This window comes from Piliocolobus tephrosceles, chromosome 13, assembly GCF_002776525.5.
Source record: "Piliocolobus tephrosceles isolate RC106 chromosome 13, ASM277652v3, whole genome shotgun sequence".
Taxonomy (NCBI): Eukaryota; Metazoa; Chordata; class Mammalia; order Primates; family Cercopithecidae; genus Piliocolobus; species Piliocolobus tephrosceles.
Genome location: NC_045446.1, coordinates 57,126,522 through 57,144,831, shown reverse-complemented (window position 1 = coordinate 57,144,831; position 18,310 = coordinate 57,126,522). Strand labels below are relative to the sequence as shown.

Here is an 18,310-nt window from a genome sequence, read left to right as displayed (position 1 = left end):
TCATGTCTCCAGAAACATTGATTCATCCTCTGATACAGAGATGTTTAAATCTGGGTATATTGGGTATAAGTATGATACAATTACTCAGCTCCCACAAAGATGGCCAGGGTTGAAGATTTATCAGAAAATGATTTATGACGCTATTGTTAGAATTCTGGGGCACCTCAGTCAGCTAGACTCTGTAGGTATTTCAAATGAGGAGTGAGGCATTTTAATTATAACCTGGCTTTGCCATCTGCAGCTGCTCAATACTGACAAGAATGAACAACTTGGAAAGCAGGTAACTGACTTTGTGGGGTTTGGAAAGAAGAATCATGGGTATGAGAATGTGTAAGGAAGCGGTTAGGTAGTTCAGATGTCCAGGGTCTGGAACTGGTGAAGATACTTCATATTTCTATGTCTCTGTTATGTATTGCACACTTGCTTGTGGCCGAGTGTATCTTACTTGATTTAATCCTCACTGCATTCTTATTAGGGATGCATTGTTTTCCCTTAGTAGGGTTGAAATAAATGAGTCTTAGATGTCTCTTTCTTAAGATTACACATCTAGTAATGATCGGCCAGGATTCAGACATACAGTCACTCGTTCTTTGTGAACTCCGTATATGTGAATTCACTTACTCACTGAAAATTATTTACAGCTCCAGAAGTGATAGTTATGTTGTTCTCAGGATCATTCATAGGCTTGTGAAGAGTGACAAAAAATACACGTTGTTAGACACACATGTTTCCAGATGAGGTAAAACAAGGCAATGTTTTGCCTTTTTGCTTCAGCCTTCATCCTATAAACAAGTGTCCTTTTCATGGTCTATTCAGTAGCACTTTTTTTTTTTTCAAGTCTGTTCTTTTTATTGGTGACCTCAATGTTTAAAATGGCCCCAAGCATAGTGCTGAAGTGCCATCTAGTGTTCCTAAGTGCAAAAGTCTGTGATGTGCCTCACATAGAAAACACACGTGTTAGATAAGCTTTGTTCAGACATGAGTCACAGTGCTGTTGGCCATGAATTTAATGGCCTTGAATTCATTGTAATGAACCAACAATATATATTAAATAAGGTGTCTTTAAACAGAAACACACATAAAACAAGTTTATGTACTGATCAGCTGATGAAAATGTACCTTGCAGGCACCTAACCCTGTACATTTCCTAGGAGCGATGGCTGAGTATTCTCTTGTTCAGTGTCCATGGTGGCTTGATAGGATGTAATTATTGAAGATAGTGAGAATCAACTGTCTCCGTGTTGGACTCTAAAGACTGCCCTCTAATTCACATCACAAGGATTAGAACTGGGAGCCAAAGAGTTGGTGAGTCTATCTTCTTACCTGCTTTAGGAATGAAGGAGACTGTAGCCTGAAAGCCCCTGAAGGTCCCATTTTCATCCGATTGGAAGCTGATGAGCATGATGCTGGAGGGGCTCAGCAGAGGGGTGGGGACATCATAGCCACACACCCGAGCTTGTTGAAGGCCAGCCCAGGCAAGACATTGTCCAGCACCCAGCAGATATCCATGGCATTGGAGAGAAGAAAAAAGAAAATCGTCCTTCAGGTAATTGTTGAGAAATACGCTTTTCACAATTCATTTTCAAAATAAAGGCAGCTCACTCCTTAAACAGGTAATTAACACCAAGACATTTCAATTTGGTTTTCTCTCCCGAACACTCCCACACTCAATGATGTTAAGGGAACTGGTTCTAGCCTCAGGACTTGTTTCAATGGAACTTCCCCCTTCTGGCTCCTAGTTTCCTCATGGGCCTTTCACATTTCAGTGGTTCTTTGATTCTCCCTCTTTCTATTCCTGCCCCCATAATGAAGAACACAAAGGAGTGATGGTGAGACCACAGGGAGGGGTGGAGGTGGTGCAGGAAGATGAAGGAAGATTGATCCGTCTCCTTTTCGTTCCCATCTCAAGACTGGGTCCAAACGCAAACCAGAGCAAGCTGAGGCTCAGGGGACACAAACCTATTTCCTTCTTCCTTTCTACATCACTGTGCACTGTCACATAGTCAGAAGTGCAGTCTCCACTTTCTTCTATTTCTAGACTCTGAAATGAAAGCTGAGAAGACGCGAAGTTACATACAGAGTAAACAATCTGAATGAATTACCTGACTTTGATTCAGCAGAGAAATTTGGATTGCTCAACTTGTTCTAGAGTAAGACTTTAGATGAGAAAGTTAATGGGGTATTCAGGAGTGGGTCAGATTACCAACGAAAGGATTCTATATCACAGGCTGTCTAACTTTTTGAAATAGCTACCAGATATGGCCTGAATCAAAGGGCAGGAAACTGTGCAAATATTTTAGCTTCCTAGCGACTCTAAGAGATTGAAAGAGCTACTGCATGGGGATTTTTTTCCCTGGAAGCAACTAGACACTCAACTCAACTAATTGCATATTCACAAAACTGCTTCTCTGGACATCTTAGTGTTGTTCACCTGGTTCCTGATATTTCATCTTGAACTCCTAGTTCTCCTGAATCAAGACTAAAATTGGTTGTGCCCCTTGGAGACCATGTCTTTCTACCCAGCAGGATGTATCTGGCTATTCTTCTCACCTACTCTGTCCTGTTGCCACTAAATTTCCATGCCTCACAGCAAAATTCTGATAAGGCACAGATATGAGTGAGTCTAATTGCTGATATAAAACAAAGCATCATCTGAGCTACTGAAAGCATTTGCATAAGTGGGCTCAGAGTCAAATGTAGCAAGCCTCATGAATGTGCATGAAAAAGGAAATCCTTGTATGACTTAGAGAGAGTTGATTTTGGATACTAAGCTTAAATGTAAACCTCAGCAAAATTCTCGAGTAGATTATTAAGCTATGATGAGTAATGACCTAGAAAACAAAGGTGATCACCTGGAATCAACCTAGGTTCACCAAGAATAAATAATGGCAAACTTTTTCTCATAGTTTCTGTAATCGTGATGCTTATTGGTAGCATATTTCATTTATCTCTATCCTTGACACCAGCATTTTTTGCTATCTTAAAAATTTGGCAGTGAATATCTTTATGAATTTACTTTTTTTCTTCTCTTGTATAATTCCCTGCATGGGGCACTTGTTTTGTGTCAGGAAATGGGAGAACTATCTAGACAGAAGGAACAGTGTGAAGGAGAAACAAAGAAACAATAAAGAGTGATCTTGGAGCAGTTTGGTGAGCACTAGCCAATTGAATTTGAAGTGAAGAGTGCTGGGAAAGAGGGCAGATGAAATAGGAGTTCCGGTTTTAACACACGGTTTGGTGGGGATTCAATGGGACCCGGACTCTGAGCGAGATGCAAAAAGGACTGTGTGGATAAAACAAAACTGGAGGCAAATAATTACTAATGGTGAAGGTAGGCTTGGGGAGGGGGACATGTATCAGAAATAGGATTCATTCAAACATTTATTAAACCCTTACTGGGATACTTTCTGGGAAGGGGACCTTTTCACTCCAAGTCAAATGATGAGCATATTGCTATGACTTGTAACACCAATTTCCAAATTACTATCTTAGATGAGTTCTGCAAAATGATGCTGTCACTGGCAGGGTATGAGAACATCACTTCACTGATGCACAACACTCAACCTTTATTGAAGAGATATTTTTCAATCACTTCTGGCTCTGGCATTTTCAGATTTTCAACTACATTTCCTCTTCTTCCTCCACCTGGAAACATGCTCACAACTCAAATTTTATCCTCCATCACTAATAAATTTTCCTTAATTCTGCCGAAATTTTTGTCCCAACTCTGTTTAAGTTTGAGGAACTTTTAGAAAGAAATCTATACCAACTGCCTCCGTATCATCTTTCCCCACTCATTCATAAAACCTGTGTGGTCTTCTTTCTGCCATTAATGTCTGACTTTACGTGATATTTCAGATACCACCAATCCCAGCTCCTCTCAATTGTTCAATTTCCAGTCTAATTATTCTCCCTTTTTATGGAGGTGTGTGGTGGGGACTGGACACTTCAGTTCTCATCTCTTTAAGTTTTAACTTAGTGTGGTATCCAAACGATTGGTCACATCTTTTTGTTTGGTTTGTGTTTTAAGTTAAAGGCTGCTTTCTCCAGGCTGTCATAAGAACACACCAATTTGTTTCTCCCACATCTCAGAGCTCTTTCCATCTCTTAAGTACATGAGAACGCTGGGGTCTCATCATCCCTCACTCCTCTCCCCTTTATTTTCTACTCTCCTTTCTCTCCATCTTACACTGTCTTGTTTTCCATTATTATTTTAAGAGAAAGACCTGTAAGAAAACGCCTTGTTCCAATCTCACCCTGACTGCACTTTCTTCTACCTCCCTGATGATATCTCTCTGCAGATGGTCCATTAGTGTTTAATGGACAAACAAGTAACTACAAACACTGCTAATCAAATGTGGAATAAACTCCATTTCCAGACGTTCAAAGGCCTCCATACATTGACTTCCGCCTTGCCTTCCACCGCCCACTCCAGGACACCTTAAGACCCTCTTAAACCAGCGATTCCCTGAGCCTGATCTGCCCTGGTTCCTCTAGGCTTGCTCTGTCCTCTCTGCTTGAAAGCCTTGATGATTTTGGCCTGATTGTCCTTGACTTTTGTTATCTATAACTTACAATGTGTTTGTGAGCAGTTTAATAAATAAGGAAGAAATGCTTGTTTCTGGAATGGACTAAGAAAGTCACCAACACAAAGATTTCTTTTTTTTTTTTTTTAAGAGTTTCGCTCTTGTAGCCCAGGCTGGAGTGCAGTGGCACAATCTCGACTCACTGCAACCTCCGTCTCCCAGGTTCAAGCAATTCTCCTGCCTCAGACTCCCGAGTAGCTGGGACTACAGGTGCCCGCCACTGCACCCGGCTAATTCAATGCAAAGATTAAAGCAGCACTTTTTTTTTTTTTTTTAAACAAAAAGTAAAGAGCAGAGTGTCATCTAGTGGAAAAATGTGTAGTTGCAGGGGAAACTGGGCGGATCCATCATTCAGCAAGTATTTATTGACAGCTTTGTGTGTCAGGTGCCAGGTTCTAGGTACTGCAAATACAGCAGTGAATAAATCAGATAAAACCTCTGACCTCATGGTGCTTATGTTAGCTATTTTGTGAATTTACCATAGCTAAGTAAGCACAGCCAAAGTCAATGCCTTAATTAGGTGATGTTTGGGGGCTTGAAAAATCCAGTCACAGTTAGCCATGTCACTGTAGTTTTCAGGATAGTTTAGACTCTGTATGAGGCCTTCTTCAAAAAGGACAGTTAAGTAACTGCAACCTGAATCTGAAACATAAGAAAAAGTCCAAACAGATGGCACCATTCAAATGAAGAAGAATTCTCACTGCTCTCCCTCCTGTCTCCTGAAAATGATGCATACCAATTGCATTTTCAGACATTGTCAACAAGAAAACAGATAGTGCATGATTCTCCAGAACTCTTCAGGCCCTCTCAACTCACTTGGATGGCAATCACTACGAGCTAGCAGGGTGAACTCAGGGTTGAGGGGAAGACTGCCCCCTGTTCCCTAGTTGGCCTGTGCCCCTCTCCCATGTGGAGCCAGCTGAGCCTTGGGAGAGGCGTCCCTGCCTCTCACCTAATTCCTATAGGGCCTAAGTTTCTACAGAAGGTGGGGATAGTACGTAATTAAAAGTAAATGGTTTTACCAGGAATGTAGTTTGGTTTAAGAGCTTTATAGGTAAGATTAAACCCAGCTGCATAATCTGTGGCATCAGAGACGAATTTCAGCCTTAGAGAATTAGAGCCAACAAGAATGGATGAAGGGAGGCTTTCTGCACAAAATTTTCCTGCAGGATGAGAAAAAAAGATTGTTTGTTCAGAATCTAGAAAATAGTCTCCCTTCAGTGATTTAAGAAGAACTGAATTTGCCATGATATTTCAGGAGTTGTCCAATCCTGAGTTTCTCAGTCTTGTCACAGTTGACATTTTGAGCCAGAACTTTGTGTTCTTGCTATCCTGCATCTTTTGTAGGATATTTGGTAGCATTCCTGGCCTCCACCAGTGACAAGTCCTGCACTTATGACAACTGAAAAATGCTTCTCAGTCATTGCCAAATGTGTCCTGAGGGTTGGGGGTACAGAATCACCTCCAGCTGAGAAACCACAGAAACACCATTCCATTTCTGTTTCTTATAAGTATCCTGTCTCCTTCTCATGGTTGTATATTTGTATTTCCCTTCTTAGCTTGATGAGGCAGGGAAAGGTCATTTTCACAGCTAGGAAAGCAGTGACCTGTCTGGAGATCCTGAGAGGCCCTGACTATATCTAGAGTTTATTCCTCATGGACACCAGATCTGGCAAATGAGCCTAGGAAGCCTGGTTTGATGGGAAGCAGATTTGCCCTGTGACCTTGCAGCCATCACCCAGGCTCAGATTTGGTTCCTTCCCACTCCCAATTCTGAGTCTCAAAGCTGAAGTCAGAAAGTGTGGCATTTACAGATGGCTCAGTGCCAGACATAAGATAACGAGGCCTCATTAAGCCCACTTGGCACCAGTTTCCATTTGACACTGTGAAAATCCATTCACCGATGGGTCTGTCTTCTAAAGAATACATTGACAAGTAATTGTGGTGACAAGACTCAACATCTAGGTGGGAAAAACTGAGCAACACATGCATATCCTCTGGTACCAGCAGGGTCCAGACACACCATCTGTAGGCAGATCATGGAGAGCGTGTTATTTCTAGACGGAAAATGACTATCACAGTCCAATTAGTGGCCACAGCCAGACTGGAGGTGGGAGTAAGGAGGAGGAGTGCAAAGGGGGTTACTCACTACTTGCTCTCATAATATAGGTGGAGGCTTTCTGGGAAGTGCAGCTCCCCCTCAGCCCCGCCGACTATGACATCCTGCTCACTGCACCAGGCTGGGAGGAAAAGCCAGGAGAGTCAGGGTTAGCTGTGCCGGCTAACCACAACAGCCCCTCCCTCTAGAAGCTGCAAACACCATAGCCTCCTGGTTCTTCTTGATGTACTCTTTGTTCTTCATGAAATCTTCTCCTGTCTTTGCTTCTATGATGCCTTTTTGGTTCCTTTTAGATCCTGCTTAACCTTGAGATTCTTTGATTGGTTTTCTTTCTTTAACTCTTCTTTCTCTTTTATTTTTGAGGCAGCGCCTCAGTCTCTCACCCAGGGTGGAGTGCAGTGGCACGATCACAGCTCACTGCAACCTCAACCTCCCAGGCTCAGGCAATCCTCCTGCTTCAGCCTCTCAAGTAGCTGAGACCACAGAATCACACCACCACACCCAGCTAATTTTTTTGAAGAAATTATTTGAGAGATGGAGTCTCACTTTGTTGCCTAGGCTGGGTCTTGAACTCCTGGACTCAAGTGATCCTCCCACCTGGGCCTCCCAAATTGCTGTGATTATAGGCATGAGCCACCTCTGGCCCTTTACTCTTCTTTTGCTGACCTCATACTTTATTCTATAAGTGCAGGTATTTCCCAGGTTCTAGCCTTCATCCTCATATGCTCTCTCTCTATGATCCCTTGGACCAGTTTCATTCATACACTCCGTTTCAGACGTCATCTCTACATTTCTGAACTTCAGACCTGATTTTTTATGATGGTTTCTTAGATGTCTCCCTCAGAACTCAATATGCTACAAATAGAATTCCTTGGGTCAGCAAAACTGCACCCACTTCTGATTTTATTATTGTTGTGCACCCTTTTCTTAGTCTCTAGTGCTCAAAACTTTGATACTATCTTCTCCTCCTCCTTCTTCCTTACAACCTTTCATCTAATTGGCTCCCAATCCTCATTTCTTGTTTCTATTCCTTCCTTTTCATTCTGTGGACATTGCCTTGGTTCAAGCCTTCATTTCTTGTCTCTCAAACTAATGCAGAATTTCATACATCTATGCATTCATCCCCTCACAACCCATCCCCTACGTGCTGCTCTTATGCTATTAAAGTATAGTTCAAATCTACTTATCTAATTAATCAGCTTTCTATTACTCAATCATATCCAAACTTTTTTGGCTGGCATTTAAAGTTTCCATAGTTTGATCTCAAGTTATGTTTCTATTCTTCTCCCTTATAAATCCTCATCACATGCCCTATGCTTTTGTTGATTTATGCCCTATATTTTTTTGTCTTCATCCTTAAGATCCTTCCTTTAATAAGGATGATTCCTTGAGCTGGAATATTTTTCTTTACCCATATTCCATTTCCACTTGACAAAATCCTGCTCCTCCTTCAAGGTGCAGCTTCAAAGATGTCTGTGCAGCAGAGCTCCCCTGTGAGTTTATTTGTTTCCAACTAGAAGCAGCCTCTCACTCCTCTGAGCTCTCAGGGTACTATTTTTCTATATTGCTCTTTGTAGATCTTTCCACAAGTTCAAAGAACCACTGATGATTTGAACTAAAATGTCTTAGAGACCATCTGGCCCATGCTATTTTCTTTATGGATGAGGGCCAGAGTTAGGAAAAGGCTCACCCAAAGTCACAGAGTGAATTCATTGCAGGATCGCAACGGAACAAAGGGGATGAGACCCTATATAAGTAGGGACACTTTCAGGGCAAGGCGTGTAGCTTACTGACCACATCTGCACTGCCTTGCCCTGTTTCCTTGAGTCTCTGATTCCAAGCTAGTGTTTGGCAAAGGTTGACTGAATTGGGGCAGAGCTCTGGATTGCTAAGAAATGAAATGGGAGGGCAACTGGGGCTTCTGCTGGGCCTGGGCTTGCCTGGACTGGCTGGGAACGGCTGTAGGTGCTCCAGGTGGTAGTTTTAGACCTACTGAGCATGGAGTGCTCTTGGAGAGGAAGACTTTAGGAACTGACATTCAGAAATGCTACATGTTAATTTGTGCTCCCGATGGAGCAGCCTGCAAGGAATACCCACCTCTGGAGCTCTTTCTCCGATTACCTGGGAAAGAAAAAGAAAGATGCAATTGAAAGCCTGTGGTATCCTGAACAATACTTCAAGAAGTTAGCATCTCCTTGGTGCAGAAGAGATTTTAAAGTCAATATGCAACTAATAAAAATCTAATCTGTGGAAAGAAGGGAAGGGATAAATGGATAAAGTAGGAAAGGGGCTCGGGTGTTTTAAAATGATTTAATTCTCTTTATTGAGTGGGCTAATAAGAAAGAGTAATCAACTGGAGGTTTCACAGAGCAAGGGGGTCATTTTACATAAGAACAGAGGCTAGAGATGGAAATAATTTGTCCATAACTATAAAAGAGTTGCTGGGTTAAATAGGTAAAACTTTGAGGGCTCAGATACCTGCCACTGTACAATACACTTGAAAACAAACTCAAACTCTTACTAAACTTAATTTAAATTAACTTCTTTAGAAAAGGATAAAGGCCTTTTTGAGGTTGGAAGCCACCAGATAAGAAAACAATTAAGTTGGATTTGGAGGTAGCAAAGAAGTTGCAATGAGCTCACTAGTCTATCATAAGGGTATACACTTGTCCCTCAATATCTGTGGGGGGTTGGTTTCAGAACCCTTGCAGATACCAAAAATCTGAGGATGCTCAAATCCTTAGATTAAATGGCATAGTATTTGCAGATAACCTAGGCATGTCTTCCCCTATGCAGCACGCTAAATTGTCTCTGGAGTACTTGCCATACCTAAGACAATGTAAATGCTATGTAAGTAGTTGTTATACTGTATTTTTAAAAATTTGTATTGTCATTATTATTTTATTGTTATTTTTATCGTTTTATTTTTCTCTAAATATTTTTGATCCACAGTTGGTTGAATCTGCTGATGTGGAACCTGCAGATATGGAGGCCTGGCTGCATGTACATCCTGGCTTTCTCAGACTTACTATACCTGGATCTATGCCAGGGATTCTCAATATGGGTACTATTAACCTTTTGGTTGGGATCATTCTTTGTTGTGAGAGGCTGTCCTGTACTTTATAGGATGTTTAGCAGCATCCAAGGCCCCTACCCACTGGACACCAGAGCCACTACTCAGCCCTGCCAGTTGTGACAATAAAAATGTCTCCTGATACTGTCCCTGGGGGCAAAATTGCCCCTGGTTGATAACTACTGATCTGTTACAGTTTGCTGGATTTTGTTGAGAAGTAAGTGGTGAAAGCATATGATCAACTGAGATAGTTTCAATTAAAGACCAGTTTGAGAAGGTCTAGGATGGATGGATTCATTTTTCATTGAATATTTGCATGCTGCTCCACATACCATATTTTACTCTTGTTTTATTCAGACTTGGTAAATCTCACAATCCTTGTGTGCTACACTAAGAACAGAGGTAGAGCCTGTCTGTTCAGGTGTTCTGATTTGCCAAGACTCAGATGATGCTCTCTCTGACCCTAGCAGAATGGCAGCTTCTCAACCTTGTGTGATGGCTTAGTTACCAGTTTGGATGTGTTTGTGGATCCAGGGAAGCACTTTACTAAGGTCTGTGAAGATCCCAGGGGATCCTTGATCATTTTTCCTCACATTGTTTCTCCAGCCTCGACCACAGCCCAAACCCCAGGAAGTCACACCAGCCAGAGTCCAGGCCCCCTTTTTATTCCGGCACATGAGTGAACCTCCTGAATCTCCCTGCAGAGGGAAAAAGCCTCTGTTAGCACCACTGTCAGTGTCTGTGCCCCAAAGTGCTCACTTTTTCCTCACAAGGATGCTCGAGGAGGATCAAAGTCATTTCCTCACTTCTAATAATTTAGACTCCTGTGTCTGAAGATCCCAGCACAATTCCCATATGATCCTCAAATATCACTGGAACCCAACAATCCCACCTCCCTTTTCCTCATCGATGGCTTTCATCAAAGTAGCAGACTTTCTTCTTTCTCTCATCTCACGCTGCAGACTCAGAGAAGTCTTGGCCAGCAATGAGACTGACTTCAGGCCTTGGTTAGTAGGAAGAAGGGAGGCAAAGTGTAAAGTTTCCAACGTCCACAAACTGGAAACTTCTAAATAGAAAAGAGTCAGCCATCCTTCAGGAATGGGAGAACCCCGAGTTCATTCTTGGCATTATCTGTGTTATTTGGTCTTTTGGAAAAAGCAGAAGACTTCTTTTAAATCACACTTCCTGCTAAAAACAGATTGTTTCCACTGTCCGTTTGTTTTGACGTAACCTCCCTTGGTACTCCTAACCCTTCTTTCCAGATTCCTGCCTTACCTGGGATCAGTCTTCCTGCAGCCGCTCACCTGATAACAGGTGAGCCTCTTAGGGAAATGGTTTGGATCTACCATTTTTCTCATACTCTTCACTACTTGACCCCTATATCTTCTTCAAGACTATTCTTTATTCTACCTCTCCAATATACTTTCTAATTAAATTAAATTTCACTGAAATTTAAGAAAACTAGAAGAAAACAAAACCAAGGGAAGCCTTGCCTGGGGCCTGACAGCCCCCGCAGCTCCCACCCACCTGACATGCGTCTCTCCCTCCATCAGGAAAGCCTGTGCAAAGAAAGGTCTTCCCACTGATGGGCCTCTTTAGTGTTAGCAGAGCTGCCATACACTCTTCCCAGGTCAAAATAGGCAGATTCACTTCCTGCAAGACTTGTGAGAGATGGCCATCTGAAAAACAGAGAGATGGAAGCCCCAGCAGGAACTCTTTCACCCTTTCTGAGTTGAAGATGCGTCATTTGTGTTTGTGTCACTTGGAAAGACTTGAATTTCTAAGTACAATGTGGCATTCTCTATCTTTAAAAATGTATGCACAATTGTCTTTAAAAAATTGATTAAAAATTCCATTTTCTGATTACCCATCAGAAAGTTCTGACCTCTGCCTAAGAGGAATGGCACACAAGTTCTTACCTTCAGTTAAGCGGCCCCAGCCTGCAGTTGTACAAGTAAAACCAGCCTCAAATTGCTCCCGCAGCTCTGGAAGACATATGGGTCCCACAAAATGGTCTGAAGAAAAGAGCAAGGTAGGGCTTGTCTTATTCATGGAGGAGAGGATGCTATAAAGCCACTTACCAGTTGGTATCCAGGTGGTCCCCTAAAGACCTCGTAAGAGTTGTGATAGCTTTGCCTGGCACCTCCAGGGGTTACTTGTCAGATCAAGAAAACCCTCTCCTGACTCCATGTAATGCTACCTCCAGAACCACAAGCAAAAAGAGTTTCAGGTAGGACCCCCAAGCCCAAATCCCTGTCTCAAAGTGCATGACCCAGAACATATACCGCAGAAAATGTGCTATGGCACAGAGGTTATAGAGAATTTGGGGTAGACAATTCAACACAATCCTCAAATGTTTACCAAATTGGAAGGCTCCAGCCATCTTTAAAAGGGCAATATCATAGTCCATTGGTTTCTTGGTGGAGAAATGTGGATGTATGATGACAGTTTCAATAGTGAGAGTTTGCTCTCCCAGCTCTGTCTGGCTTAAGTCATATTCTCCAGCAGTAACATTCAAAGTTGACACAATGTTTCTATGGAAAGCAAACAGTAAAATGAATGAATTTCATTGTGCCTCTGAATACAGTTGCAATGGTTGACACACTGGCTTCTTTAAAATGATACGGATAAATAATATGGGGTGTGAGGCTGCTGAGCAGAAAAAATGAGAATAATTCCAGCACTGTTAGAAAAAAATTCAGAGATTCCAACTTCCAGTAGAGGACTAGTGAAGAGTGGGTTCATATAGAGCCAAGGATATGATGAATTTAATACTTTGCAATATTATTTGAAAATATCTAGAGAGGCACATACATTGTAGTTCAGGTCTCTACAGCTATAGGGGAGTTTTTTCAGCTACCCTGGGAGGATGACCTGACCTAATATCAGTGAGATCCTTTGGGAATGATTTGTGATTCCCAGTAAGCATGCTACTTCATTGTCAGAGATCCTATGCTTAGTGTATATTATAAAGCACAGACTGTGTTGTAACTAACTAATGTTATCTGAAAGGAACTTGGTGGGATGCATTGAGATAGATAAAGACTTCAGCCTGCCATCCTTTGAGACCCTTCATTCCCAGAAGTGATGCTTCTATACAAAATTGAAAAAGGCATGTTTTCTCTGGTTATACTTCCCTGACACTTGGCCAAATTAGGTACCTAACTTAACACATAACGTCTCTCTTACCTACCACTTGCCACATTGCTGTGAGATGATCGGTTGACTCTTTTCAAAAGAAGAGTCAAGTCTCTGGGGGCAGAAATCATGTCTTAGTCATTTTGGTATCTTTGGTATCTAGCACAAAGTAAACATCCAGGAAATGTTTGCAGACTTGAAATGAAAGAATGACTATATGGGAACAGGATCTTGATTACAGCCTAGTACATGCCCAGAACATAGCCAGTAATAGGATATTTGGATAACACAAGAAAGTGGGTAAAGGGAAGTTGTTGGGTTGAATCCCAGAGAGGCAGAATCAATGGGAAAGAAGACAGGGAGCCTACTTTCTATTTTACTGGACCCCCTTTGTTTTCTTTTATCCATTTCTTCAGATGCGTAATGAACTAGATATTTTTTCACTGAAATTTAAGAAAACTATAAGAAAACTCTCACAAATCCTTCTTTATAATGCTCTTTTTTTCTGATTTGGATACTATTATTAACTTCCAGTTATTTTAAGTAAAAACGAATTTTGCCTCTGAAAAGAATATATGTCATCGACCAAGTGCCACCTGACAATGTCACCCAGCCCCACTTGTGTCATGCAATTAGGATGTTCCTCTATTAAAGCAATACTCACCCATCACACAGGTCCATGTCTTAATAGAGTTATTGCTGATAATTCCAAGGGAGAGGAAATGGTGGTCTGATCTTCACCCATGAGCTAGGCCTTTCTTACCTGTTTGCAACGCAGTGAGCCGCCGTGATCACCCACTGTGGCGAGACTATGCTTCCTCCACAAATATGCTTCTGTCTTTGTTTCAGAGACACCTAAAATGCAAATACCTTAAATGAAAGCAAGTTCATGCTCTGGGATCCCCCTAAACATGGTGATGAAGCCTATTCTCAAAAACAGACTCAGATATCTCACTCGTAAATATCGAGAATCATGAACTGTGAGAAGATAAAGTTCACACACTACCGCTCAGAAGGAAGAGTGGTGCTGGCAACCCTGGTCCAGATGAGAGATAGTTAATTTGAGATGATTGGCTGTAAGTATGTGTCAGCAGAGGCAGTAGTTAGAAGTGTTGGGATGTATTTACTTATTTTTATAACACTGTTGACGCAGACCTGTTGTTGTAACAATATGAACAGTGTCTGTGAATGAAGATAAAAGAGTATAAGATATAGCAGAGTCTAGCTGAAGAGGTTTGGAAGAAAGGCAAGGTGAGGGCTGGGGAGCCTTTCAACACATGCTCCAATTTCTGTAAGCCTCTTAGGAAAACTGTTTGGATCTACTGCTTTGCTCATACTCCTAACTCTTTGACTCCTATAGCTTCTTCAAGCCTCTTCTTTACCCTACCGCTCCAATATACTTTCTAATTTTTGCTTATCCTATTTGCGATATTTGACTTGATTCTAAAATGATTTACTATGATTTTATAAAAAGTAAATACTTTTTATAAAATGATTTTATAAAAAGTAAATACTTTTTCTTATGACATTCATCACATGCCATGATGACTATTCTGTGTCTTTCAACCCAACTAGGCTGTAGGCTCCTCAAAGATATAAACTTAACCTTAGAAATATCTATAACCATAAAATCTAGCACAGTTCCTGATGCATAGAAGTCCTTGAGACTCACTTGCCAGGGATAGGAACCCTTCTCCACTTGGCTTCCTCCAAGAATGCGACTGAAAATGTTAAAATAATTCCAAGGCTGTACCTTAACCAGACTCCGCCCACAACTGGGAGCTGAGAAAAAAACGAGACAAACATTAAATGATTAGATAGCTTCTAGGATTGAGGTAATATCTTCACTATTTCACCCATGAAACTGAGTCTGAGACTATAGTGTATGGTGCCCAGCACACAGACAGATATCAATAAATCTTTATTGGGTTTAATTCTTTTGAGGGATGGAAAGTGACAGGTTATTTAAGGAGAGTGGAGTGAAGTGTCCTGATTCACAAGCCGGTACCTGGATAGAGGTTTGCTAGGTAATAGAAGAAAAACCTCCTTTCTCTTTATGTAAAATACTTTATCCCTGAAAACGTTGTTTTTATTTCTTTGCCCTCAATGGGTTTTCTGACTCCTCAGCCAAGGGATAGGCTAGATTAAGGATGTTTATCACCACCTGGTAACTCAAGGATGGCACATCTTCTGTCCCTCCTGGAGGTCATCCTTTTCCATATTTTGAAGGAGCATTAGAACTGGCCTTGCCTCATAATCACCATGCTTCACTGCCTACCTAAATTCTGTAATTCTTATTCCTAAGCTTGCAGATCACCTTAACTAGGAAGTCTTCCTTGATTTCCTCAAAGTGGGGTTGCCTCTCCCCTGTGTTGTGTAGCATGCTTTCTTCACCCCTTTTATAGTTCTTGTCATGCAGAATTGTGATAATGAATTATTTGCCTCCATCATCGGATGATTAACTACTCGAGGAAAAAAAATTGCCTTATTCACCTCTGCATTTCTAAGGTTTAGCTTAATTCTTGGCATAAATAAGCACTTAGAAACACTGGATGGATGAACAAATGATTTTTCTTGAGAACACATCCTTAAGAGCATAGCTATTTAGACCAACATGTTAAAGCATTCAAAGCTCTTTCATACAGCTTCCGTTTAATGCCACTCTATGCCTATAAATGAAGCAATGTTATCCCCACATTGCAGATGAGAAAACTAAGAATCAAGGAGATGCACAGCTGAATAATGGCAGAGCATGAATGTAACAATAAATGTTTTGATCCTGAACCCAATGCCAGGATGACATTGGATCAAAAGCTTATTTTCTAACTGTTTCAGTCGAATGAGTCATACATACTTTAAATACAAAATTTACAATTTCCCGAATTCACCAAAGCAAAGTCAGAAAACGTGTTGATTCTCAGGGTTGGCACAAGTCTGACCAAGGAGAAGTCTGCCAAGAACTGTTTTCAGCTTAAGTTAGTTGAAAGGGAAAAAAAAGGCCATTTACAATATACTACAGTGAACATCATATTTCTCAGCAAGATGATTTTGCAAAAGATTAAAAATGCTTCCAAATCCATGCTGATTTCCAGACTTTGCTCTATGAATGAAGATGGGATTATGTAATGGGTCCAAGTAAGTGATCAATCTCAGTTCACTTAGGGAAACTAAGTGAAGAAAACAGGGATTGTTCACTTAATTGGATACATTAGTTGCATTCTATAAATGTTTCACCCTGTGTCCTATGCTGATTGCAGGAGATAAGTCCAAAATAATTGTTTAAAAACAATTAGATAACCAAAATATATTTGCTTCTCCTATTTTCCCAAAGAAACATGGAGTGGAGTTGTGATGTCCATTGCCATCAAAGGTTCAGACAAAGGTAATTATAGAGTTCATTTGAAACTTACCTTTGGGGAGCAAAAGAGTTGCAGATTTACCTTGTTCAAAAAAGACTATTCCTAGTAGTAAAATCAGCTTGTTCCTGCTTATAAGCATTTTGAGACTCACAGTTTTCCCCTGAAATTTGAGAGAGACTACAGCAAAGAAAAATAGGAAGCCTTGGGATTCCAGCAATAAGCCAATTTAAAACAAGTTTATTCATTAACCAAGACTTGGTATATCAAGCATGTCCATCTGATGTTTCTGAATGTAGTGTTTCGCAAAGATCTTTTGCAAGACGTGGAGAAACAACCACAGAAGCAAAGTCTTGATCAAACAATTTTACATATCCTATTACACCTACATCAATTAGTTGAGTCCTCCAGAGTGTATCTGGCTAGCAAAGTGGTTAGCATGTAAGGTTTGCATTTGCAAACATTACTTGCTCCTTCGTAGAGCGTACTACTTTCTATAAAAGGATTGACTATCAGAGTTGTCCTTGTTTACAAGGGTACACATCCCTACTTTTTTGCAAATGACCCATCCAAATGTATATAATTTTTTTTGGTTAGAGTCGGAGTTTCATCATGTTGCCCAGGCTGATCTCAAATTCCTGGGCTCAAGGGATCTGCCTGCCTCGTCCTCCCAAAGGACTGGGATTACAAGTGTGAGCCACCATGCCCTGCCAATATTCTAAAATATTTTTATTTATCTTATTTTGCAAATGTAACTATGCGGTTATTATAAACATATGTTGGTGAAGGAGAGAAGTGGAAAGATACTTGGGTGTCACACTCAGGAAGCCCTGCTATTAGAAAGTCATCTAGGATACTGTCCATTAGGGCATTTGTGACTCTGCATTCCCCTATCATTTTTGTATTTATAGAAGGGAAATACTAAATCTCCTTTACTTCTATGCTTGGTAGATGTTTGAGGGAGTAAAGTGGCTATGATGACCTGTACATCCTCCTCTTTCCTCAATGAGTTTTGGGCACATGGTCAGTGTGTGAGAAATATTTATAGGATAGTCAATGCCATCTATGACCACATAGAAATATAACACTTTTCTGTCAACTTTTATAAGTTACCCACTAAAAATAACAAATGTCAACCCAAAAACTCTTAATTTCCTTTTGGCAACTTTTGTCTTTGTACAAAAAAAAGTATGAAAATACAACACATACAGATAATATAAATGCAAAACAGAGAAGTTGTAAAACCTAACATTTATAAGCACTACATGTTTAGGTACACTAATCTAGACTGTAGCCTTATGGAAAGAAACGAAACTCAAACCTCTATTGAGGCTTTGTCTACAACTACTGTAATCCTGATGCCAAGCATTTTTGGCTATTGGTATGGAGTGATAGCCCCAAGAGGTAATCAATCAATGTCTAAGCCCTAAACAAAGTCTCAATCTTCCTTTGACAGCAAGCTCTCTTTAAATTGCTATTGTGTTTTATTAATCACTTTTGAGAGCAACTTGACTAGGAATATGACCTTTCTGATCCCAAATTCACTATATTCTGTCTAAAAGTTGTGTACTGCTAATGTCAAAAGTGCAGAAAGACCTAGCGTGGGCCTAGGATGCACCAAACTTGACAAGCCTAAAGTAGGCACATAGCATAGGACAATAAAATTTGACTCTATACTGAAAAAATGATGAGTTTTCCTCTGTAATGTGGGAGTGGAGCATTTTTATTGATTGTCGCACAGAAATATGATGAGCTCTTGCTTACTCCTTAATTTCAGGAGAGGATATTTGCTTCAAGCTCTTGCATCACCACAACTGTCAATACACATCAACACACTCTTCACCACGTGAAGCTGGTCATTAAGAGTTTGTTACTTTCATCTCTTAAGGGGCTAAAATATGGCCCCCTTGCTGTTAAAATATTTGCTCTTCATAGATGGTGTAGCAGGTTCTAAGACACTATGTTTTTGTAAGGCCAGCTATTCAACCCTCCCAGAGTTTGGATAGGAACTATAATAACTGTACATTGTAGTTACTTA

The 18,310-nt window shown here is 40.8% G+C and overlaps 1 protein-coding gene across 1 annotated transcript; it reads right to left on the bottom strand.

Annotated features, from left to right (window-relative positions):
• OVCH2 (ovochymase 2) lies at positions 1-16,414 on the bottom strand. Its single transcript, XM_023189812.1, is given in 15 exon segments — positions 1-83; positions 1,324-1,455; positions 1,960-2,053; positions 5,098-5,228; positions 5,609-5,749; positions 6,488-6,612; positions 6,736-6,826; positions 8,803-8,826; positions 10,287-10,476; positions 11,306-11,457; positions 11,698-11,793; positions 12,140-12,312; positions 13,680-13,771; positions 14,589-14,698; positions 16,327-16,414. Coding segments are annotated over 15 exon segments (1,722 nt in total).
• Positions 16,415-18,310: the final 1,896 nt, after the last annotated feature.